General features: G+C 46.0%; 1 protein-coding gene across 1 annotated transcript; it reads right to left on the bottom strand.

Annotated features, from left to right (window-relative positions):
- LOC109851579 (probable N-succinyldiaminopimelate aminotransferase DapC) lies at positions 24,274-25,641 on the bottom strand. The gene has a single exon (XM_020421789.1). The coding sequence runs from the start codon at positions 25,565-25,567 to the stop codon at positions 24,461-24,463; it is 1,107 nt and encodes a 368-aa protein (XP_020277378.1). The 5' UTR covers positions 25,568-25,641; the 3' UTR covers positions 24,274-24,460.

Raw genomic sequence — 26,310 nt, 5'->3', positions numbered from 1 at the left:
ATTTATAGAGTTAAATGTGTTCATGACATGAATGACTCATCCTATGAGTCATGCAATGAATCATCAAATATCAATGATTAATCTAGTGAGTCATGCAATGAATCATCTTATGAATCATTACATTTCAAAACCATGTGCTAATAAACCATGTGCTCAAACCATACCACTAAATGACTCATCTCATGACTCATTTGTAGGCGTATAAAACTGCCTATAGGTCCCTGAACACAGCTCGACACGGTGATTCGATAAACCAACAAACCATCGGGTGACGTATATAAACACGAGCGTCAGTCCACAACGCCGAAGCCAAGTGACACGCAACGAAGCGGATTAACGAGGCGACGAGGTTAATGAATCGCACGCAAGCAACGGAATGCATCTATTCGCGTGCGGAATCAAGCCAATGGTTCAGGGAGTCAACGAGTCATCCAACCATAGAACGGATTCGAACTCAAACGACGAGGCAGATTTAATGCCAAATCAGGATCCGGACTTCCAAATCAGAGTCCAGATCAACAATAAAACTGGGATAAACCGCTAAACTATAAAACCGGACAACGGACGACACGGCGAGAACCCGGGGAAAGAGCTCGACACTAAGCCATCTAGGTGGCTCGGTGAGCCGAGCCACCAAGTGGTGGCTCGGCAACCCCGCTACCAAGGGGTGGCTCGGGGGGCTCGGCCAAAGCCAAGCCCCCCCTTGGTGGCTCGGTGGCCAAGCCACCCATAGGTGGCCAGCCACCTGTGCCAAGGCACAGGTTCGAGTGCCTATAAATAGGCTAGGCATGGCTCATTTTGAAGGGTTGGAATTTTTGACGGCGAAGCTCTGCTGAATTGAGATCTGAACCTTGGAGATTTGAAGCTTTGAAAACTTGCTCTTTCAGATCTGGTTCTTGGCGATCATCCACGCCAAATAAGGCAGGAGTTCGAGAGAGATCAGATCTGAGATCTACACGGTTTCCCTCCGGATCAAAGCTTGGCCTTTGATCCCGAGAAGGCTACTATTTCCTTGGTGAAATAGTACCCCCCGGCTGTTATTTCCTTCGTGAGATAACACCCGTTATATCGTGTAGATCCGACTGGATCTAGATCGCGCGGTGGTCCACGGATTAACCCCGGCGCAGGCGAAGAACCCACAAAAACGAGTGACCGCAAAACAGGAGCTCGTGATTCGTTCGAAAAAAGGAAAGTTGTAATCTTTTTATTTTTTCTTTGATTTTGTTGTAACCGGATCTTATAAAAAGACCAGATCTTTTGTAATCGAAAAACAGTTACTTGAGAGAACAATTAATTCAATGAAGAAAGCTACAATTTTTCCCGCGAACAATCTGGCGACCACAGTGGGAGCCAACGATCTCGCTGCCGAGATCGTCGCGTCGCAGCCGCGGATCTCAATCCCGGTCGAGGAGGAGGTCGAGTATGAATTCGACCAGGCCAAGTTTGAGGAGTATCTGTCATCCTCGTCCGGATCCACCTCCCCCCGCAAGTCCAAGAAGTTCTCCTCCAGGAGAAAGGTCCGTTGGTATGAAGAGGTAGAAAATACCAACAAAGATCTCACCCCGATTGATGCCGAAGTTGCATCGGGTGAAGCACCACCGACCTCCAACCAGGTCAAATCTGTTCCTGTTAATTCCTCCGTCATTGAGGGCGTTGTGACTCTCTCAAATCAAACGGAATCGTTCGACACTCGAAGAGCGCATTCGCAAGCGCCACGCACTGTCAGCGCAAGCACGGGCTCAAGTCCAGGAAGCCCGCAGGAGATTGCAGAAGGAGGTGACGAAAAAGCCGCCACCAACCCGCCAAGTCTGGAGGCCGAAGTCTGAAGTGGCGATTTAGGCTAAAAAGCAACCATTGCAGCCTCCAACCAAAGTTCAACTTCCGGCGAAACACTCTAAATCGCCGATAATTTCCATGGCTACTCCGGGAGATCATGCAGAATCATCCCGAAGAAAGAAGCCAGTTTTGGAGCGCCTCGGTCCAATTCACGATGAGAGAGGCAAAGCTCCAGTTCAAGAACGTTTTGGCCCGATGAAGAAGGCCCGAACGACTCAACATGCTGGGGGTCGCCGTCACCTCCAACATGACAACAAGTTCAAGGCAGCTGCGCGCGCCAATTTGCGCATTGAAGTCCAGGAGCCCGCTGAGAATTCACGCCCAAAAAGGCATGTCTCGAGGCGCGTGACTCTTGAAAGCCCAAAGAAGGCAGTTCGCCCTCAGAAGGAAACATTGTCGTCTGATGATGATATAGGTTACTCCGACCGTCAAGCCGACGAGTTGTACTATCGTGTTGGTGGTATGAGGAAAACCAGGAAGAGGAGTCCTCGAGGACTAGAAACTCAATGCCCTTGTTCCAAACTCATTCGGGCAGTATTGTCTGAGTGTAACTGCATCAAGACGGTCCCCGAAAGAATTTCGGTTTTCGAAAGGCTCAGCACTGAAACGCCAAAACCAAGGCCTAGACGTTTCCGACAAAGAAGAAGGGTAGTCGAGGATGGAGAATTTCCGAGGGTCACCACGAATATGACCAGCAAAAGGACATCGACACAGGATAATCCCGAGTCGATTCTGGAAGCACCCCGGCGTGTAACCCGTCTGCAGTCTAGAGCCATCATACGAGGAACTTATGGTAGGATTCGGACAAGATTACCTTCAGAAGATGAAGAATCGGATGCCTGCTCTGCTGTCGCATCAGATAACACAGTATCCAGCGAGGGACAACCCCGCGAGTCACTGATGATAAGCGCGGAACAAGTGGCCAAGATGCTCGAAGAAGCCATGGCTAAGCAACAAGAGAGCTTCAGGCTCGAAATGCAGATGGCCATGCAGAATATGAGAGAAATGCATGACCAACAAATCCGAGCGCTGACAAACCAGCAAGGCGAACCAAGTCGTCGTAACCAGGTTAATCAGGAAGATGAGGACACGAATGCGAATGAAGTTCACAATGCCACTAATCCTCCCGTCAATGCAGGGGGTGGTAACGAGAATGCTAGCGAAAACACAGGTGAAAGTTTGAAGATCAAAAACCTCGAGAGCAAAATCAACACATTGATTTCCGCTCAAGAGATGAAGAAGACGGGCATTCCTTGTCCATACCCAAGAGAATGAGAATCAATCTCCTACCCGACGAAGTTCAGCCTAATTAACTTCACGTCGTTTGATGGGAAAGGTTCACCCACTCAGCATTTGATTTACTTCAAATCGCACCTAGGGGTCATCTCTGGTAATGAACCTCTGATGGTACGGTCCTTCGTTGGTACTCTTCGTGGAGCCGCCTGAAGTGTGAATAGCTGGGACGACATGGAGACTAAATTCCTCACTAATTTCTTCGACGACGACACCGAGATATCCATCGGAACGTTGCTCGACGAGAAACAAAAGGATGGGGAATTGGTTGACACCTTCGTCAAAAGGTTCCGGAACAAGGCGATGAACTGTCGGGACCCGATCACTGAGGAGTTCATTCTCCAGACGTGCCATAACAACCTCGCATTGGACGTGTTGGAAGCGATGGGAATGGCACCGTCTAACACTTGGAAAGACTTGAAGGTGCACGGTGAACAAGCCGAACGCTTCCTCCGAAGGAAGAAGGCCGAGAGGAACCTACCGACGACTAATCTTCCGAACTCAAACTTCGCCTCCCGTGGGAAGGACAAATCACCTGCAACAGCTGTTGACGCTAACCAGACGTCGCAAAAGCAACTCCGAAAACAGCAAAAGATTTCGGGTCCGAGACTCCAAAAAGAGTACTCTTTCAAGGACGAAGACGTTCCAGCCATCTTCGAATCCCTCCTTGAAAATAACAAAATCAAGCTACCACCTATCGCAAATCAGGAGGAAGCTGACAATACCGCGGATCCGAAGTACTGTGCATACCACAGGAGGGTCCTTCATCGCACCAAGGATTGCTTCGCTCTCAAGAATAGCATCCAAACCTTGGTTAAAGCCGGCGTCATAACGCTGAGATAAGCCAAATGAGAACGGCAAGACTCCGACAAGTATAAGAGTATAAACTACTTCTCAATCCTCCGACCGGTATAAGAGGTTAAACTGCTCCCTGATACTCCAACATGTATATGAGTCTAAACTGTTTCATTTCTTTCACGGGAAGTTCCTGGAGAATTTTTATATGTAATATTCTTAAGGATAACCCGGTCATGTAACTCAGTACAATGTCGGACCCAGTTCCACAAGGGAAGCTGGGGGTGGATTATTCATGTATCGGGAAGTTCCCGAAAGAATACCACGGGTGATATTCTTAGGGATAACCCAATCACTATAAAAGTGATAAGTAAAACACCCACATTTAAACTCTAAAGGTTAGAATGTTTTCCATTATCAAATTCACTAATTCTCATGAGTTATCTTGTTGAGACGAGATTCGATCCTTTTGACAGATTAATCTTTCCTCACAAGAATCCCCCACTGATCAAGTCAATTGACGGTTGGTCCACTAAATTTTCTGTCCGCCAATTCATGGCAATTTTCAAAGCTTGACGTGTTAAGTCCTGATTACTTAACGTCACAATTCACTCTCGATAAACGAGAAATTCACCTTTAGTTCGGTAATCAAACCTTCTGACAGTTAGGATCATCCGAAGTTTTAGATTCTCGGAGTGGAGGTCCCACTCTTAGTTTCACCTTTCCGGATTCTGGGGGTGGAGATCCCACCTTGAGTCTCCTTTCCAGCTGAAGATAGAATATAAAATTCTTCTTCTTCAGTGTCGGGAGATAGAATATAAAATTCTTCCTCTCCCATTTCGGGTTCGTCTTTGCCCCAAGAGAAGACACCACATTTTTCAACTCCCAAAATCCATGCCTTACACGCATAGGAAGTTTATCCCGAATCATAGCAGGGATAAGTCTGCGCCTAACACGCGCTACCGTTTTAGTCTTTCTCCGAAGAAGAAGACACCAGAGTTCAATTCTGGGGTATTCTATCCCGAAACCTAAGCAGGGATAAGTCTGCGCTTAACCCGCGCTGCCGGTTAGTTCTTAACCGTTAAAAAGAACACCCGTTCGTATATTCAACATTGTGGTAGGTTATTATTAATAATACCAAAATCCATGCCTTACACGCATGGGGAATTTCATCCTGAATCCTAAGAAAGGATATGCCGACGCCTAACACACGTCGCCGGTTTAGTCTTTCTCCGTATAAAAAGACACCAGAGTTCGATTCTGGGGTATTCTATCCCGAAGCCTAAGTAGGGATAAGCCAGCGTCTAATACACGTTGCTGGGTAGCCTATTCCCATGACAATGGCGAAGTCTACGTATTCAATGTCGTAGCACAAAGTCTCAGAGAATTCACTCTCTTAGCACAACGTTACATGCGGAACGGATTTAGACAATCCGCATGCTAGCCCGACTCAAACGGTAGTCGGTAAAGGCTAATCAAATCCGTTAAAGGCTTGGGGTTAGCCAAAAATCCTAAAGTCAGCGCCTAACACGCGTCGCCGGGTAGTCTATTCCCGTGAGAAAGACGAAGTCTACGTATTCAATATCGTAGCACTAAGAGCGTTAACTCTCTTAGCACAACGTCACATGCGGAACGGATTTACATAATCCGGAACGGACTCGAACAATCCGCATGCTAGCCCGACACAAACGGTAGTCGGTAAAGGCTCATCAAACCCGTTGATGGCTGGGGGGTTGCCAAAAATCCTATATATGCGAAAGTCACTGACGCACCAGCCCCATTAGTTGGTCTCGTGACTTGAGCGTCCTACGACGTTCGAAGCCCTAGGGTCGACGCCGGTCGACGCCGGTCAACGCGTAACCCTAGGTCAACGCCAGTCAACGCGTTGCAATCAAACAGTTAATGTACGACGTTCGAAACCCTAGGGTCAACGCCAGTCAATGCATAACCCTAGGTCAACGCCAGTCAACGCGTTGCGATCAAAAAAGTCAACGTATGACGTTCGAAACTCTAGGGTTAACGCCGGTCAACGCGTACCCCTAGGTCAACGCCAGTCAACGCGTTGCGACCAAAAGTCAATGTCAGGCGATTCAAAACCCTAAGGTTAACGCCGGTCAACGCGTAACCCTAGGTCAACTCCAGTCAACGCGTTGCGATCAAAAAGTCAATGTACGACGTTCAAAACCCTAGGGTCAACACGTAACCCTAGGTCAACGCCTATCGATGCGTTGCAATGAAAGAATCAATACTCCGAAAAGTATACGAGTATAAACTGCTTCTTAATACTCCGAAAAGTATACGAGTATAAACTGCTTCTTAATACTCCAATAAGGTATACGAGTATAAACTATTTCCTATTTTTGGTTGAGAAGTTTCTGGAGAATATTTTTCTAAAAATATTCTTAAGGATAACTCAACAACGCTACGCCGGACAACGCGTCGCAAAATAAAGACTCAACGCCAACAATCGATGGTCAGTTCTATGTTGAACCAGCAAACACGAACTAAAGATCAGAAAATCAGGAATCGACTTCAAGTTTAAAATTCCGACAACGGTCAGACAATAAATGCAGCACCGGAACCCTTACAGAAATTCGACAAAACACCGAATAGCCTGAAGGATTGAAGGAATAAAAAACAGAAGCCATTCCAAAGTCCCGTTACACCGACTGAAGGTTGGGACAATCATATCCAAAGTATTCCAGACTCTTCTATAAAAGAACGAGGCTGAAATACTTTGGAGGGGATATCTGTAGGCGTATAAAACTGCCTATATGTCCCTGAACACAGCTCGGCACGGTGATTCGACAAACCAACAAACCATCGGGTGACGTATATAAACACGAGCGTCAGTCCACAACGCCGAAGCCAAGTGACACGCAACGAAGCGGATTAACGAGGCGACGAGGTTAACGAATCGTACGCAAGCAACGGAATGCATCTATTCGCATGCGGAATCAAGCCAATGGTTCAGGGAGTCAACGAGTCATCCAACCATAGAACGGATTCGAACTCAAACGACGAGGCGGATTTACTGCCAAATCAGGATCCGGACTTCCAAATCAGAGTCCAGATCAACAATAAAACTTGGATAAACCGCAAAACCATAAAATCGGACAACGGACGACACGGCGAGAACCCGGGGAAAGAGCTCGGCACTAAGCCATCTAGGCGGCTCGGTGAGCCGAGCCACCAAGTGGTGGCTCGGCCAAAAGGTTCGAGTGCCTATAAATAGGCTAGGCATGGCTCATTTTGAAGGGTTGGAATTTTTGACGACGAAGCTCTGCTGAATTGAGATCTGAACCTTGGAGATTTGAAGCTTTGAAGACTTGCACTTCCAGATCTGGTTCTTGGCGATCATCCACGCCAAATAAGGCAGGAGTTCGAGAGAGATCAGATCTGAGATCTACGCGATTATCCTCCGGATCAAAGCTTGGCCTTTGATCCCGAGAAGGCTACTATTTCCTTTGTGAAATAGTACCCCCCGGCTGTTATTTCCTTCGTGAGATAACACCCGTTATATAGTGTAGATCCGACCGGATCTAGATCGCGCGGTGGTCCACGGATTAACCCCGGCGTAGGCGAAGAACCCACAAAAACGAGTGACCGCAAAACAGGAGCTCGTGATTCGTTCGAAAAAAGGAAAGTTGTAATCTTTTTATTTTTTCTTTGATTTTATTGTAACCGGATCTTATAAAAAGACCGGATCTTTTGTAATCGAAAAACAGTTACTTGAGAGAACAATGAATTCAATGAAGAAAGCTACAATTTTTCCCGCGAACATCATTATACATGGTATGTGTATTTCATAAATAAGAATACCAAATCAATATTGTATTTCATAAATATGATATTTTGTAATTTTCCAATCATTTATTAATAAGTCATCATATGACCAAAAAGTCAATGAGTTGACCAAAAGTCAACTAGTTGACTACAAGTTAACTTTATAGGAAAAATACTAGAATTTATTTCCTAAGCACATAGCATTCCGATTTTATCGATATACATAACCGTTTATGTGTATCCGGTAAAATCATATATGCGTATCAATCATATGCATCACTCTATAAATTATGTTTCATAGGATTCAAGTACGCGCTTAGTGTGACTCTAGGGCCCAACTTAAGAACTCGGCAGTGGATCATATCCACAAGTACAACAGAGGTGCTAGCTACACATGAAGACTACCCGGGTATAAGTTGTGATAAATATCTGCAAGATGCTTACATAATTTTATCAGGACCACTCAGTGATAATATCGTATAGTCCGGTCTCTTCGTCAAACCATGACAAACTATTAAGCCTAGGGTATGGAAAACTGTCAAACCCTAATTGCTCAATTAGTGTTTGTAGATATTAAACTCATAACCTATAAGATCAAACTAACACTCGGTTTATCTTATTTACCTCGGCCAAGGATTTCCAGGTTATAATTATATCATACAATCTTATGACATTAACCCCCTATACTGGGAGAGACGAATCCCATATTAGCATCTCAATATCTACTTATGCCTCGGAATGTACCCAACAAGAACCGTTATGCACAACTCGAAAAGAACTGTGGTTAGGTAAAAGTCTAAGTACACCTATACTGACATGTAAGATACTATACTCATGCCTCAGGTCAAGAGACTACTTTGTACTATATCACTTGAGAACTACTATTTGACAGTTAAGTATAATTACCAAGAAAACAGGGAACTTCGTTTGTATTGATAAGAAGGCTTATTACAAACTAATTAATCAAATGTTTACAACAGAAGCGGAGGGAAAGCCCTCCTTGTTTAACGTGGGTTCCTCGGTGGCGATAGGACGCCTCGCTCGGTGCTCGTGCCGAGTCTGCTTCCCTTGGACGATCCGATCGAAGTTGCTGTCGGAGCTTCGGTTCTCAAATGAGGGAGCCTTTGGCAAAGGTCCAGGTTCAACCTTTGGGAGATTAGCCAGCAGAATATGCAACAGCCAATCCCCCCTCTTCATGCTGCTGAAGATGGGTTTTAACAGGCAAGGGATGGCATGGGCCATCCCTTGATTCATGGGATTTGACCACTAATAGAGGTGAGGGAGATAGCTTGACTGCTCCTTGAATTATGGGATGTGACCATACGTTGTTCGGAGACGTCCTGCTGTTCATTCGTACCGTCAATGGTCATTCGAAGAGCTGTGCTCTGCATCACGCTACATAGGAGTGGGAAAGCCCCTCCTCGTATGCGTGACAACGGCTGTCAGATGCTTGCGTGGATCTGACCAACCACCGAGCGTTGGCGGCTCTCGTCCCTTCACCTGGACAACTGAGGTGAGCCGCATTTATGAGGGTGCAGGCTGTTTCGGCGCCTGTCCGCTCATTCGTACTGTGGACGGCCATCTGACGGGCCTGGAGTATTGTGCCCTCTCCCTTGATTTGTGGGATTTGACCACTGATGTAACTGTTCCCATACTCCAAGTGGGCAGTTGACAGTGAGCTGGCGAGTCTGCAGCTTGGGTCTGCAGGCGAGCTTAGGACTGCAGGCAGACTTGGGTCTGCAGGCGAGCTTGCAGGCGAACTGGGTCTGCAGGTGAGTTTGGGACTGCAGGCGGACTTGGGTCTGCAGGCGAGCTAGCAGGCGAACTGGGTTTGCAGGCGAGCTCAGGTGCGCAGGCAGACTTGGGTCTGCAGGCGGATTTGGGACTGCAGGCGAATTTGAGTTGCAGGCGAGCTCCTGAGCATGGATTGAAGAATAGGCCGTAACTTTCAAACCGTAAGTCGGAATTGGACGAATTATATATGAAAATCGCCTATCTCGACGAGATGGAGCCATCCGAACCAAGCCGATTCGCTTCCTCCGTTTTGCCAAATTCCTTACGGTTTGGGAGATATCTGCGTTTTCCCCTTTTTCGCTATTTCGGGTGAGGTTTTAGCAGTTTTGTTCTGAACTTCTCTGATAAGGATTTAAAGGCAATTTTTATTGCCTACAAAACCCCCTCCAAAGTTTTCAGACCTGAATCAGGCCGCATGGGGTCTGGAACACTTTGGATATGAAGTCCCGTAAAGTGATCCCTGCTCTTCACTCGCAGCTGATGATCGCCTTCTAGGATTTTGAGCAAACCCTCAGCTATCAACGGACTTGATTTGTCTTTACCAACTGCCGTTTGAGTTGGACTAGCCATGCTCTTGCCCTTAGCATGGTAAGTTGTCGAGGAGTCTCTCTTAGGCTCAATGCTAAAATTTCTCCTCTATCCTTAGCCTTTCGAGGCGTTTGGATTTAAGGGAGCAGTTTAACCTCGTATACCAGTCGGAGGGTAGGAGCAGTTTAGACTCATGCACCAGTTGGAGTGTAAGGGGGCAGTTTAGACTCATGCACCAGTTGGAGTCTAGGGGGGAAGCTTATCTTAGGGCAAAGATGAAGACGAACCCTGATTTGTCTTCTCTTGGGGCAAAGACGAACCCTGAAATAGCAGCACATCGCATAGTAGGCCACTATCAAACAACAACGCCTTTTATGGGAAAGACGGTGCTGGGAGAATCAAATCGTTCAGGGACGTATGAGTGTGACGATTGATTGGACAACATCATTTGCGGGAATGATGGTGTCGGCTATCAGAGGTAATCGTTAACATGATAGGGATTGCCGCGATCGGAGCGACTTTGAGGACCTACCATCCTTTTGAAGAGGATTGGTAAGTTGATTTTGTCAGAGGTGACCGTTAACATGACAGTGGGGGTCCCGCCATCCTATTGAAGAGGATTGGCGGGGGATTGTGGCTTTGGTCCTAACTATCTGAAGGTTTGACCAAGTGGGAGTTTGATGCAGCCCACCTGAACTGCTAGTCTCGCCTGTTTTGAGCGGTTCGCCATAACCGGGAACCTGGCTCAAGAAGTGGGGCTCGCCTAAACTGTTAAACTTGCCTGATTTGAGCGGTTCGCCGAAACTGGGAACCTGGCTCAAAGAGATGGGCTCGCCTAAACTGTTAAGCTCGCCTGATTTGAGCGGTTCGCCGAAACTGGGAACCTGGCTCAAAGAGATGGGCTCGCCTAAACTGTTAAGCTCGCCTGATTTGAGCGGTTCGCCGAAACTGGGAACCTGGCTCAAAGAGATGGGGCTCGCCTAAGCTGTTAAGCTCGCCTGTTTTGAGCGGTTCGCCACGAATGGAAACCTGGCTCAAGAAGTGGGGCTCGACTAACTGTTAGGCTCGCCTGATTTGAGCGGTTCGCCGAAACTGGGAACCTGGCTCAAAGAGATGAGCTCGCCTCAACTGTTAAGCTCGCCTGATTTGAGCGGTTCGCCGAAACTGGGAACCTGGCTCAAAGAGATGAGCTCGCCTCAACTGTTAAGCTCGCCTGATTTGAGCGGTTCGCCGAAACTGGGAACCTGGCTCAAAGAGATGAGCTCGCCTCAACTGTTAAGCTCGCCTGATTTGAGCGGTTCGCCGAAACTGGAAACCTGGCTCAAAGAGATGGGCTCGCCTAAACTGTTAAGCTCGCCTGATTTGAGCGGTTCGCCGAAACTGGGAACCTGGCTCAAAGAGATGAGCTCGCCTGAAGAGGATCGACGGGAGATTGTCAGAGGTGTAGTGTTAACTTGACAAGATTGTCGCGATTAGAGCGACTATGTGGGCCCGCCGTCCTGTTGAAGAGGATCAACGGGGGAAATTTGGAGGATATGAGGGATCGGTCTCCACTACCAAGGCATCTTGGTCATCATCCCCTCGAAATTCATGCGGGTCTTCGTCACCCATATGCTTGAGCATGCTCTCGACTTGTTCTCCTTGGCGGAGTAAGTCTTTCCATGAGCGAGCTTCAACAGCGCCCATATTGGACAGAACGCTGATAGAGAGATTGTTCCGGCACATCTCGATGAGTGTGGCCTCGGAAACTCGATCGCGGGAATGCAGCGATCGGTTTCTGAATCTCTTGACAAAGTTGCTTACAGACTCTGTCTTCCTCTGCTTCACAGTTAGCAGGGTGGCCATAGATACTTCTGTGTCATCGTCGAAGAATCTGGCCACGAAGAGACTTTCCATGTCCTTCCAGCAGGTGATGGACCCAGGCTCCAATCTGCGAAACCATTCAAAAGCGACCCCCTTGAGGGTACCAATGAACAGTCGAGTCATAATGGGATCGTTTCCCACTATGTGTCCAGTTTGCGCCTGGAAGTAGTAGATGTGCTGGGTAGGAGAACCCTTGCCATTGAACTGCAGGAGGTCCAGCGGCTCGAACTTTGCCGGGTAGGAGACCGCATCCCATTCAATTGGATACGGTCTGACAACCCCCAGCTTGTTCGCATGCTTCTGGAGCTTCAAGGCGTCGAGTTGACTTTGGAGATCGTCAAACCTCTTGTCTCTTGGGTTATGGCCCGAAGATGACGCTCCTCTAGATGACTCGGATGAGGAGTGAGAAGGAGTAGGCACCCGCTCTTTGTGCTTCAAGGATTTATGCGAAGCCCGCGAAGTCCTCTCTCTCTTCCTCTTCTTCTCGCTCAGGAGCTGCTCCAACATCTCCTTCAGGGAGTCGATGGTTGCTTGTTGCTGGACATCGGTCATGTGCACATTTGCGTGCTTGCTCTGAACTGAGCTTGAAGTCTGCGACATTGCCACTGTTGAGCAATCGTCGTCGTCGTTGTCAGAGACGGACGTCAGACCCGTGTAGCCAAACGGGGTGGCCACCCCCATTTGGGCGTGAGCGTGTTGGCGAGGTTCATGCTGGCGAGGTTCGCCCGTCAGGCGAGATTGGCACAGTGTGCCTGCACCTGTCTGGCGAGCTGTTGCTTCGCCTTTCTGGCGATCTTGGGCCGTCAGGCGAGCTTGGTGAAGTTCGCTTGTTTGACGAAGCCCTCTTAAACTGCAGAGTTCGCCAGGTGCCCTTGGTTCGCCAAAATTGAGCACCTTGCTCACGATTTGAGCGGTTCGCCAAAACTGGGAACCTGGCTCAAGAGATTGGGCTTGCCTAAGCCGTTAGGCTCGCCTGATTTGAGCGGTTCGCCATAACCGGGAACCTGGCTCAAGAAGTGGGGCTCGCCTAAACCGTTAGGCTCGCCTGATTTGAGCGGTTCGCCATAACCGGGAACCTGGCTCAAGAAGTGGGGCTCGCCTAAACCGTTAGGCTCGCCTGATTTGAGCGGTTCGCCATAACCGGGAACCTGGCTCAAGAAGTGGGGCTCGCCTAAACCGTTAAACTTGCCTGATTTGAGCGGTTCGCCGAAACTGGGAACCTGGCTCGAAGAGATGGGTTCGCCTAAACTGATAGGCTTGCCCGATTTGAGCGGTTCGCCCGTACTGGGAACCTGGCTCAAGGGGTTGATTCCTTTCAAGCCTGAATAATAATTCAGGCTGTCGTGGGGGATGAGGGATTGCGCCTCGAGACGAGCGAGAGCTTTTCGTCGCCGCTGTTTGGATCTTTTTGAACGAGGAGCGTTCATGTCGACGGCGGAGGCGTAGTCTGCGTCGACACGAATGGTTGATTCCTCTCTGCAACCATCGCGAGATGTATTGCTGCGAGAAGAGGACGATTGTAAGTACCCTTCGAATTTGATCACAAGGGACTCAACAGTAGTCCCTGCAGCAACTTCGTCTGACTGCGCCACCACCAATTCATCTGAATGAACGGATTCTCCCACTGTGGTCGCCATCTTCTGTAGGGTGAAAATTTGATTCTTCCGAAGAAAGGAGTTTCGTTTGTATTTATAAGAAAGCTTATTACAAACTAACAAATCAAATGTTTACAACAGAAGCAGAGGGAATGCCCTCTTTGTTTAACGTGGGTTCTTCGGTGGCGATAGGACGCTTCGCTCGGTGCTCGTGCCGAGTCTGCTTCCCTTGGACGATCCGATCGAAGTTGATGCCGGAGCCGGAGCTTCGGTTCTCAAATGAGGGAGCCTTTGGCAAAGGTCCAGGTTCAACCTTTGGGAGATTAGCCAGCCGAGTGTGCAACAGCCAATCCCCTTTTCATGCTGGCTGAAAATGGGTTTTAGTAGGCAAGTGATGACATGGGCCATCCCTTGATTCAGACCACTAATAGAGGTGAGGGAGATAGCTTGACTGCTCCTTGAATTATGGGATGTGACCATACGTTGTTCGGAGACGTCCTGCTGTTCATTCGTACCGTCAATGGTCATTCGAAGAGCTGTGCTCTGCATCACGCTACATAGGAGTGGGAAAGCCCCTCCTCGTATGCGTGACAACGGCTGTCAGATGCTTGCGTGGATCTGACCAACCACCGAGCGTTGGCGGCTCTCGTCCCTTCACCTGGACAACTGAGGTGAGCCGCATTTATGAGGGTGCAGGCTGTTTCGGCGCCTGTCCGCTCAGTATCGTGTCTTCTCTCTTCAGGCCGAGAGAGGTGGGAAAGCGGGTTCCTGGTACTCGAGTAGGCTTGGACAGCTCGCCGGGTGCTGGCGGATCCGGCTCTTGACTCAGACAGCCGAGGACAACTGAGGTGAGCTGCATTCGTAAATTGATCTCCTGCCCAATCATTCGTACTGTGAGCGGCCGCTTGACGGTCTTGGGGTACTGTGCCCTCTCCCTTGATTTGTGGGATTTGACCACTGATGTAACTGTTCCCATACTCCAAGTGGGCAGTTGACAGTGAGCTGGCGAGTCTGCAGCTTGGGTCTGCAGGCGAGCTTAGGACTGCAGGCAGACTTGGGTCTACAGGCGAGCTTGCAGGCGAGCTGAGTCTGCAGGCGAGTTTGGGACTGCAGGCAGACTTGGGGTCTGCAGGCGGATTTGAGACTGCAGGCGAATTTCGAGCTGCAGGCGAGCAGGCAGACTTGGGTCTGCAGGCGGATTTGGCAGAGTTGGGTCTGCAGGCGGATTGGGGACTGCAGGCAGATTCGAGCTGCAGGCGAGCAGGCAGACTTGGGTCTGCAGGCGGATTTGGGACTGCAGGCGAATTTCGAGCTGCAGGCGAGCAGGAAGACTTGGGTCTGCAGGCGGATTTAGGACTGCAGGCAGATTCGAGCTGCAGGCGAGCAGGCAGACTTGGGTCTGCAGGCGGATTTGGGACTGCAGGCAGATTCGAGCTGCAGGCGAGCTGCTGAGCATGGATTGAAGAATAAGCCGTAACTTTCAAACCGTAAGTCGGAATTGGACGAATTATATATGAAAATCGCCTATCTCGACGAGATGGAGCCATCCGAACCGAGCCGAAGGCTTCGGTTCGCTTCTTCACTAATGAGTCACCTGTATACTATATCTTGATGTCTCACATCAATGATCTAAGAGATGGATCATCACCTTTCAAAGAAGAAATAAAGTAGACACTAGTCTTACCAAAGTGATGATGTCACATTTCAACACTTCATCGACTAGGAACATTTTAGAATATACGTTAGTGACAAATCAGATCTCTTCATTACGATCATATCTGAAATGTCCGATAGTCTAGTATCATTCTAAGGACTTTATCTGTATTTAAAAAATACCAGATAAATCTGACCAAAATAGCATACTATTATTTAGAATAAGGATGTTATATTCATATAGGTCCTATTACAATATATAATTATTGCCTGCAGGGCACCTATATCTAACACGTTATGCTAAGAGAGTTAACTCTCTTAGTGCTACGATATTGAATACGTAGAGTTCGTCTTTCTTACGGAAATAGACTACCCGACAACGCGTGTTAGACGCTGACTCATCCTTACTTAGGATTCAGGATAAAAGTCCCCAGACTCGGATTCTAGTGTCTTCTTCAATCGGTGAAAGACTAAACCTACAACGCGTATTAGACGTTGACTTATCTCTATTTAGGAGTCAACATAAAGTTCCCCGCGCGTGTAAGGCGCGGATTTTAGCGTTATGAATAACAACCTCCCATAATATTAAATATGTGGGCTTTTGTCCTTTTTACAGTAAAATACTAACCGGCAAAGTGTGTTAGACGCTGACTTATCCCTACTTAGGTTTCAGGATAAAAGTCCCCAGACTCGGATTCTGGTGTCTTCTTCAATCGGTGAAAGATTAAACCGGCAACGCATGTTAGGCGTTGACTTATCCCTACTTAGGATTCAGGATGAAATTCTCCCTACGTGTAAAGCATGGATTATGGTGTTATTAATAATAACCTACCACAATGTCGAATATGTGGGCTTTTGTCATTTTTACGGTCAAAGACTAACCGGCAACGCGTGTTAGGCACTGACTTATCCCTCTTAGGCTTCGGAATAGAAGTCCCCAGACTAGGATTATGGTGTCTTCTTCAATCCGTGAAATACTAAACCGGCAACGCGTGTTAGGCGTTGACTTATCCCTACTTAGGATTCAGGATAAAATTCCTCGTACGTGTGAGGCACGGATTATGATGTTATTAATAACAACCTGTCACAATATCGAATATGTGGGCTGTTTGGGTAGAAAATTATTTTCTTCATTGTATAACTCATTACAACTTTGGTCGTTACAACGAGTTCAAAAAAGATCGGTCTTTTTATAAGACATTTACACAATGAAAATAAAAGTTACAATTCTCGTTCAAACAACACGCAACAGGTGTTTATCGCCTATTGCTTCACGTGGGATCTTTGCATGTGTCGGGGTTTATCCGTGAACCGCCTTAGATCTGGATCCGGTTGATGGAAAATTAAGCAGAGCTTCGCCTTCACCGAGGGAGTGTTTGATTTGAAGCGCTGAAATCGACCAAGCGAAATCAGGGCTCTTCTCGAGATTAAGACCAAGCCTAATCTCAAGGAATGGACAAACGATGTTCATATCCTTCGAATAGCTCCTTCTTTATGCTGATGTTCGCCAGGATCTGATTTGCCTTCACTGAAATTCGTGCTCCTTGACTCCTCAATCCAGCAGCACCTCCACGTCTTGATAATAATTCGCCCCCACGTGAAATGAGCCCCTAGGCTTGTATTTATAGGCTTCGGTTGGGGGTTTTCGGATAAGAATGAATGATTCCTCCTTATATTCAGTTAATAACTGATTAACAACGTTTGGGGATGATATCAGATCAGTGGGGATGCTCAGGAACGAACAAATCCCGAGAAAAACCATCAAAAAAACCGAACAGGGGCCAAAACAGCGCGCAGGGGCAAATCCGACCCGCGCTTGCACGGGTCGGACGGATCCGACCCGCGCGGCACGCTGGGAGTTTGGCTTCGCTGTCTTCTTTGATGTTTTTCCGGTTTTCCAGAACTTATATTCTCCACCGTTTTGCGTATTTGACCGTCTTGCACGCTTCATTGCGGGACTGACCGTCGAACGTGCGTTGGTTGACATGCGCACGTTGGTTGACGTGCGCGTATTGATTGATGCGCGTGTGTTCATCGACGCGCACGAACTGATTGACGCGCGCGTGTTGACCAACGCGCGTGAGCTGATTGACGAGCGCGCGCTGACCGACGCGCACAAACTGATTGACGCGCACGTGTTGACCGACGTGCGCGAGCTGATTAATGCGCGTGTGCTGACCGACGTGCGCGAACTGATTGACGCACATGTGTTGATCGACGTGCGCGAACTGATTGACACGCACGTGTTGATCGACGTACGCGAACTGATTGACGCGCACGTGTTGACCGACGCACGCGAACTGATTGACGCGCAAGTGTTGACCGACGCACGCGAGCTGATTGACGCGCGCGTGTTGACCGACGCACGCAAGCTGATTGATACACGCGGGCCACTTGGTTCGTCGTTTCGCTTCATGCGCTTGTCGATGACAGATAATCCTCTTAGACTCGGATAACGACGTTCGTTGTCTTCTTTCTGTCTCGAGCTGTGTACGGATACCTATAGGTATTTTTAGACGCCTACAGATACCCCCTCCAAAGCATTTCAGACTTATTTTTTTTATAGAAGAGTCTGGAAAGCTTTAGATAAGATAGGCCTTTTCCTCAATTTCGTAGAGGGACCTGTAAACTGCTTCAATTATTGACTTCTTCAGCCTTCAGTCTATTCATTATTTTGTCGAATAGATGAAGTTCTTCCGGCGCTGCGTTTACGTCTGACCATTGTTGAAATCTTGAATTAAAGTGTGTGTGTAAGTTTCTGAACTTAGCTCGTGTCATTGAGTTGACTTTGAACTGATCATCTTCGTCAGAAATTCATATCTGAATCCGATTGAACTCCCTGAAATCATCGTTTGCCTTATTTTAGCGAGATTGCTGATACGTTGACCGGCATCGATCTTTACTATAACCCGTTGACCGGCGTTAACACAGTTTATACTTGTATGTTTGCTAGAGTTTACACAGTTTAAACTCTTAAGGCATTAGAGCGTGACGGTCCTAAATTCTGGGCTACAGGACCAACTATTAAAGTTGTTTCGTCTGCAGATATAGATCTTATCTCGAAGTCGTTGGATGCTTAAGTCACGAGACCAACTAATGAAGTTAATGCGTCAATGCCCCGCATTTATAGAATTTTTGGCAAATTCTCAGCCATCAACGGGTTTGATTAGCCTTTACCGACTACCGTTTGAGTCGGGCTAGCATGCAGATTGTTTAAATCTGTTATGCACGTAATGTTGTTCTAAAAGAGTTAACTCTTTTAGTGCTACGATATTGAATACGTAGACTTCGTCTTTCTCCTGTGAAAAGACTAAACAGCAACGTGTATCAGACGTAGACTTAGGATTTTTGACAAATCCTCAGCCTTCAACGGATTTGACATGCCTTTACCGATTACCGTTTGAATCGGGCTTGCATGCGGATTGTTTAAGTCTGTTCCGCATGTGACGTTGTGCTAAAAGAGTTAACTCTTTTAGTGCTACGATATTGAACACAGAGACTTTATTTTTCTTACGGGAATAGACTACCCGGCAACGCGTGTTAGACGTTGACTTATCCCTACTTAGGCTTTAGGATGAAAGTCCCCAGACTTGGATTATGGTGTCTTCTTCAATCGGTGAAAGACTAAACCGACAACGCGTGTTAGGCGTTGACTTATCCCTTCTTAGGCTTCCGGATAAAATGCCCCAGACTGGATTCTGGTGTCTTCTTCAATCGGTGAAAGACTAAACCGGCAACGCGTATTAGGCATAGGCTTATCTCTGTTTAGGAGTCGAGATAAAGTTTCCCACACGTGTAAGGCGCGGATTTTGGCGTTATTAATAACGACCCGCCACAATATCGAATATGCGGGCTTTTATCTTTTTTTTACGGTCAAAGACTAACCAGCAACACGTATTAGGCGCCGACTTATCCCTACTTAGGCTTCGGGATAAAATTTCCCACGCGTGTAAGGCGCGGATTTTGAAGTTATAATGTTAAAATATTGTGTCTTCTCTTAGGGCAAAGACGAACCCAAAATGGGAGAGGAAGAATTTTATATTCTATCTCCCGAAACCGAAGAGAAAGAATTTTATATTCTATCTTCAGTGCAGAAGAAACTCAAAGTAGGATCTCCACTTTGAGAATCTAAAGAGTAAAACTAGGAGTGGGATCTCCACGTCGAGAATTGAAAAGATTCGAATAATCCTAACTGTAGGAAGGTTTGATTACCGAAGTAAAGGTGAATTTCTCATTTATCGAGAGTGAATTGTGATTTTGGTCCTAACTGTAGGAAGGTTTGACTAAGCGGGAGTTTGAGGTGACCCTAACTGTAGGAAGATTTGATCACTCGATTTGTGGACCTCTCGTTCATTGAAAGAATCGAGAGGGGATTTTGACTGTGGCCCTAACTGTAGGAAGGTTTGACCAAGTGAACAGTGAGAGCGGGAGTACAAATTACAGTGGGAGTGTTGATTCGTACAAACCACTCACAGGGGATTCCTAGTGTTAAGTGACAAGTACTTAACACGGAGGGGTTTGACAATTGTCAATGATCAGGAGATTAAAATTCTGATTACTATGTCCGAACTCTAACGATGAGGATGTTGAGTGCACAGATACATCGAAAGTTTGAGTGGATTTAACCGAAAAGAATTTTGGTGGTCACACCGTCAATTAGTCTGATCAGTGGGGGATTTTGTGGTGGAAGACTGTGAGTCGTCAACAAAAGAGTGTTCGGGAATAACAGTAGGAGTTTAGTATTTATCACTTTGTTCGTAATGATCGGGTTATCCCTAAGAATATTACATTTAACATTCTTCCGGAAACTTCCCGTTACATGAATTATCCGCCCCCAGCTTTCTTTGCAAAACTGGGTGTAACGAGGAGTACGTTGTTCTCAGTCGCATGTTCGGGTTATCCTTAAGAATATAAGATTCTCTAGGAACTTCCTGTTACATAAATCATCCACCCTCAGTTTCCTTTGCGAAACTGGGTCTAACATTGTACTTAGTTAGATGACCGAGAAGTAGTTTATACTCTATACTCTTTGGAATGCCGGAAGGAGCAATTTATACTCTTATACTTGTCGGAGTATTCATTCGACTTAATTGAGCGATATAACGTCGGCTTCAACCGAGGTTTGGATGCTATTCTTGAGAACGAAGCAAGCCTTGGTAGGATGAAGGATCCTCCTGTGGTACGCACAGTACTTTGGATCCGTAGTATTATCAGCTTCCTCCTGATCTGGGATAGGTGATAGCTTGATCTTGTTATTTTCAAGGAGGGACTCGAAAATAGCTGGAACATCTTCGTCCTTGAAGGAGTACTCTTTTTGGAGTCTCAGATTCGAAGTCTTTTGCTGTCTTCGGGGTTTTTGTTGCGATGTCTGATTAACGTCGACAACTGCTGTAGGTACCTTGCTCTTACCATGGGAGGCGAAGTTCGAGTTCGGAGGATTAGCCGTTGGTTGGCTCCTCTCGGCCTTCTTCCTTCGGAGAAAGCGTTCGGCCCGCTCTCCGTGCATCTTCAACTCTTTTCAGGTGTCGAACGGTGCTACTCTCATAACTTCCAACATGTCCAAGGAGAGGTTGTTGTGACAGGTTTGTAGGATGAAATCCTCTGTGATCGGATCTCGACAATTCATCGCCTTATCCCGGAAGCGCTCGACAAAGTCATCGACCGTCTCGTCGTCTTCATGTTTCTCATCGAAGAGTGTTCTGATTGACATTTCGGCGTCATCATCAAAGAAATGAGCGAGAAATAGATTCTCCAGGTCGTTCCAGCTGTTGATGCTTGCAGACTTGAGACGACGGTACCAATCGAAGGCGGGCCCACGAAGGGTGCCAACGAATGACCGAACCATCAAGGCTTTATTGCCGGAGATCATACCCAAGTGGGATTTGAAGTAGATCAGGTGTTGAGTGGGTGAACCATTCCCGTCAAACGGCATGAAGTTAATCAAGTTAAACTTCGTTTGGGTCAAAAGTTGATGTTTTCATTGCTTTGAATCTATTACAACTTTAATCGTTATAATAAACTCAAATAAGAAAGAAAAAGTCGATTTTTTTATAAGATCTCCATATACAATGAAAATAAAATAAAATACAACTCTTGTCAAACAGCACAACGGTAGTTTATCTCCTGTTGTTTGCATAGGAACTTCGCCTGTACCGAGGATGTTGATATCCGTGGATGACCGTGGATCAGATCCGGTTGTCAGAAAATTGACTGAGGGCCTACTTCACTAAGGAAGTATTCGCTTGAAACACTAAAATCGACCAAACGAAATCAGTAGCTCTTCTCGAGATTAAGACCAAGCCTAATCTCAAGGAATGGACGGGACTTCAGATCTCTCGAACTCTCCCTCTTTATGCTGAAGAACTTCGCCGAGATCAGTTAGCCTCCTCTGAAATTCGTGCTCCTTTGCTCTCCAACTCGGCAGCACCTCCTCGTCTTGATAATAATTCGCCTCCTCTGAAAGGAGACCCTCATTTCATATTTATAGGCCTCAAAATCGGTTAATTTGGATGAGAACGCAGGATTTGGCTTTATCTTCAGTTAATAACAGCCTACACATGTTTATGGATGATATCCAAACAATTGAGATACTCTGGAATGAACAAATCCCAAGAAAACAGCAAAAGAACCGTCGAAAACGCGTTTTCAGAACTTCTGGGCGCGAAACAGGTCGTGCTGACCCGCAGGGGTGCGGGTCAGACGATTTTGACCCGCACTAGCGCGGGTCAGCAATCTCCAACCCGCGCCGGCGTGGGTCCTCCGCCTCAGCTGAACTCATTTTTTGGCACTTTACTTTTCGGGACTTGTACTTTCTGTCGTTTCGCTTATTTGCCCGTCGTGTTGACTTGTACACTCCACGCGAGCTGACTAACGTGTGCGTCCGGTCACTTAGAGCTAACTTACGTGCGCGGGCTGACTAACGTGCGCGTCCGGTCACTTGGAGCTGACTTACGCGCGCGGGCTGACTGACGTGCGTGACAGCCAATTTGAGGTGGCCGTTGAGCGCACGAGACATAGTTGGTTCGTCATTTTGGTTCATGCACTTGTCGGCGTTAGATAACCTCTTAAACTCGGATAACGATGTTCGTCGTCTTCTCTCCGTCTCGAGCTGTATACGGACACCTATAGGCATTTTTAGACACCTACACAAGACAGTAATAAGTAGTAACCGCTAGGCTAACGGCTAAATCTTTCCATGTTTGGGACGACCAAAATATTTTGTAATGACGGTATTCTCTGCCAATGCTGTAGAACAGTGGTAGACCTCAACGATATTTTGAGCCATAGGTAGAATAGTAAAAAGTTCCAAAGTATTTATTTCTCTATTCTTTCTGTGAAGGCTAAGAACATCCTTTGTGCTCGATGCTCGAAACATCCTTTCCAAAATTTTCACTTTTGGGGCTCGGTGTTTTACCTTTGAGAATGAACAGTATCCATCCTTTTCATTACATATTTACTGCTCGCTACTTATTACTGATACCAGGCTGGATGAAAGCTACCACCTTGGTTTTTTATGAAGGTGGGGGTATTTCCCTCTTGTCAACAGAAGTTGGGATAATAATTTCATGGGTTAAGTGTGGATAGACCCCTCTAGTATAGCCCAATTACGCATAGACCCTTTGAGTAGATTTTTTTCCTTTTCTACTCTTAAAATATTCAAAAAGAAAGAAAGTTCGGGGGTGGATTTTCTCCCTGCAATTCTATCGGCGAAGACACCCCCCCAATTGCTAACTTTTTTTACTATTAAAAGAGTCTAAAAGAGTTCAGCGAGGGGAGTTTATTTGCACTTGGGCAAATAGTACAGGGGTTCTGTCCGCACAATTAGAACTACATGAGGTATATCCACAATTGGACGAACTACACGGGGTTTATCTGCAATTAACCCCAATTTCATTGACTTTGCATCGACTTATTTGGCCTCACTACTCAATTGTGCACCGATTTGAATTTGTTTGTATAGGAACGATACGCGCGACAGCCAGTAAATCCGTATAGAGGTGCATAAAACGAACATCATCGGACATTACCGGCGTCGCACCTAGATGCTTTAGTCAGTCTCTTTTATGAGAAAGCAAATAGAGGGGTAGAGGGTTCAAATTTTGTGCACCTTTGTCTCTCTGGTGAGAGAATTTTCGTATGTCTTTATGGTGGTTATTTTGGCAGTAGCCGATTGTTTTGATGTGATTATGTCAAAGGCCGAAAACTCCGACGCTGACGCGCGTAGTATTGTGTAACGGCAATTACGCCAACAATCAGTATGATTTCTGATTCGCACAGTCGTAGCTCCCTAGTAAGTCTCGTCGAGTGCTGTTGTTCAGAGATACACACATGTTTCAACCTCTTTTGATATGAAAACCTCTGAAGATTCTCCGTAGGCTGTTTCAAGGTCTTGCTGTTTCAACGTCAAGACCTCGGGATCATGCTTTGACCTCTTAATGATGCTTCTTGCTTTTAAAAGATCACTTGAAAACTCTCCATCTAATCTACATCAGACTTTTAGGATCATCACCTGATCTGTATTATTCATGTTAGCTGTAGCTTTGTTTGTGGCCTCTTGGTGGACTGAGGAGTCAGATGCGGGCCCGTCGCTTCTCTAAGCGGAAAAGTAGACGATATTGAAGATTCAACGAAAGCCATTTTCCCCGAATGTTAAGGCGATTGTGACGCTATTAAGGTTGGAGTTCTCCAGCTGCCGGTCTGCAGCCAAGGATCTCGAGCATCATTCAATGCTTATCACTTTCTGCAAGTCCCTCTCAGATGCCTGCAGGGTTTCTGGGAACTTTTGAAGGTTAGACACCTTGGTGACTATGTTTCTGGAAGAATTGAGCAAGTCATCGTGTGGCCTGGCGATATGAGCATTGTCACTTCGTAGGTAATCGAAACATCTGAATTTTTTTGTTACTGGAAAAAATAAAAAAGTCTAGTCAGTATTATAAATATCATCATTCCAGTTTATCAGTATACACACTGAAGATTTTTTTTACATGAAAAAGGATTGCTGCATATCCATCCACCTAGATGCATATACCAGTAGGAAACTCCCCGACCTCAATAAAACAATGATACTTTCGTAACTCAATAAAAAAAACAATGATGAAGACGCATACGATTATGGGTAAACTCAATACGCTGAGCCAAGATACTTTGGTAAGCATCGTCTAAATGTAAATACCCCTTTCAAAAAAATAGTCTAGTCATCTCAAATTTCGTACTTTTATTACAATAGAATGTTGGTTATCAACCTCAACATCTATTACATTCCCATCCCGGCTGCTTGCCTCAGAAAACGTTCATAAATAATACTCATCCTACAGTTTCTACTTCTTCTTCAACCTCTCCTTCATTCTCTCAACTGCAGCCCTGAGAGTCTCCTCATCTTTGCAAAAGGTAAACCTCACCAAATTCTTTCCTTCCTCAGGATTCAAGTAAAACACACTGGTAGGAATTGCAACAACCCCCACTTCCTTAATCATGTACTCGCAAAAGGCCACATCATTCTCAAATCCAAAAGGGGTGTGATCAACAATTACGAAATACGTGCCACTCGATGGATAAACCACAAAACCTGCTGCTTTAAGCCCATCAACCAATATTTTCTTCTTCGCCATGTAATCTATCTTCAACTCCTCATAATAAGCATCTGCTGTGCTAAGCGCTGTTGATGCTGCCCATTGCATTGGAGTCGATGTTGAAAAGGTAAGGTACGAATGGGCTTGCCTCACTCCCCATGTTAAATGCACAGGTGCAATCGCCCACCCAATTTTCCAACCAGTTAATGAGAAAGTTTTTCCCAGTGAATTCATAGTCACTGTTCTCTCATACATTCCAGGAAGTGAAGCTATAGATATGTGTTCAGCTTCAAATGCTAACTTGTCATAAACTTCGTCAGCAAAAACCAAGACATCATTCTCTATGCAGAGAGCTGCAATTGTTTCAAGCTCTGATTTAGTAAACATTTTTCCGGTTGGATTATGAGGAGTGTTTAGGAGGATTGCGCGGGTGTTCTTTGAGATAGCAGACTTAAGCTCCTCTAGTGGAACTGAGAAATCTGGGGGGCGAAGGGTGAGGGATTTTATTTTGGCTCCAGCCATTGAAAGGGTAGCTTGATAAGAATCATAAAATGGAGCAAAGAGAATCACTTCATCACCGGGATTTATCAAGCCGAGGATGGTAGCAGCGATTGCTTCAGAGCAGCCAGAAGTGACGGTCACTTCCTTTTCAGGGTTCACTACGAGACCTGTATCTTTCTTGAATCTGGCAGCAATAGCAGAGTTGAGATCTGGAAGACCATAGCCCCTTGCATATTGGTTTTTCCCATCTCTTATCGCTTGAATTGCTGCTTCTTTGATGAACTCTGGGCCATCAAAGTTTGGGAAGCCTTGACCTAGGTTTATTGCTCCATGTTTAATAGCAAGCATGCTCATCTGTGTGAAGATTGTTGTTTTGAACTTCTCCAGACGCTTTGCAACCTATGGAAGAAAACCAATTCATGACAAACAAGTAGACAGAAAGAAATCGAAATCTAATTTCCTAATTTACAACAGCCATATGAATATCAATGGTAACGAAAACAAGAAAAAAACAGGAATCAAGCATGTAAAGTATCAACAAGGGGGGAAAATTAGTTTTTTCCCCCAAAAATTGAAAAATTAACAAGTAGCAGAATAAGTTCATATCGACATGTGTTTTAAAACATGACCAACCAAATAGCTCTTTCTATTGTTCTCACAAGAGACTAAGTATAAAAACCCAAGTATACAATGGCTTATGAAGTAGAAATCCACAAGCTTCCAGATAGATTTTGAGGCCTAAATAGAACCTACTAACAATGTGCATAGAGAGACTTACTCTAAACCAAAGCTTGAAATCTCAGATGCATTCTGTCAGATTCTAAGCACACGCCAATATGAGCCACTCATAACTGATTAACGCCACCAATATTGGCTACATTGACTACGGCACACCGATATTGGCAAATAAAAAAACTAATATATGAGGTGATCTACGATTGAAATGGGATCAAATGGGATAAAAACTAAAAAAAAATGAATATAAGCTTTTGACTGAATTGTCTTATCCACATATCCATTGCTCTGATATTAAAAAAAAAACTTCTAAAACAATCAATAATGCCAATAATTATATCAATAAAGGTGAAAAGAAATTC

This window comes from Asparagus officinalis, chromosome 8 (genome assembly GCF_001876935.1).
Source record: "Asparagus officinalis chromosome 8, Aspof.V1, whole genome shotgun sequence".
Classification (NCBI taxonomy): domain Eukaryota; kingdom Viridiplantae; phylum Streptophyta; class Magnoliopsida; order Asparagales; family Asparagaceae; genus Asparagus; species Asparagus officinalis.
This window is presented reverse-complemented; position numbering and strand designations above follow the sequence as displayed.

What these genes read in the sequence shown, in the direction of transcription:
- LOC109851579 (XM_020421789.1), bottom strand. Translation starts at nt 25,567, where the DNA reads ATGAGCATGCTTGCTATTAAACATGGAGCAATAAACCTAGGTCAAGGC.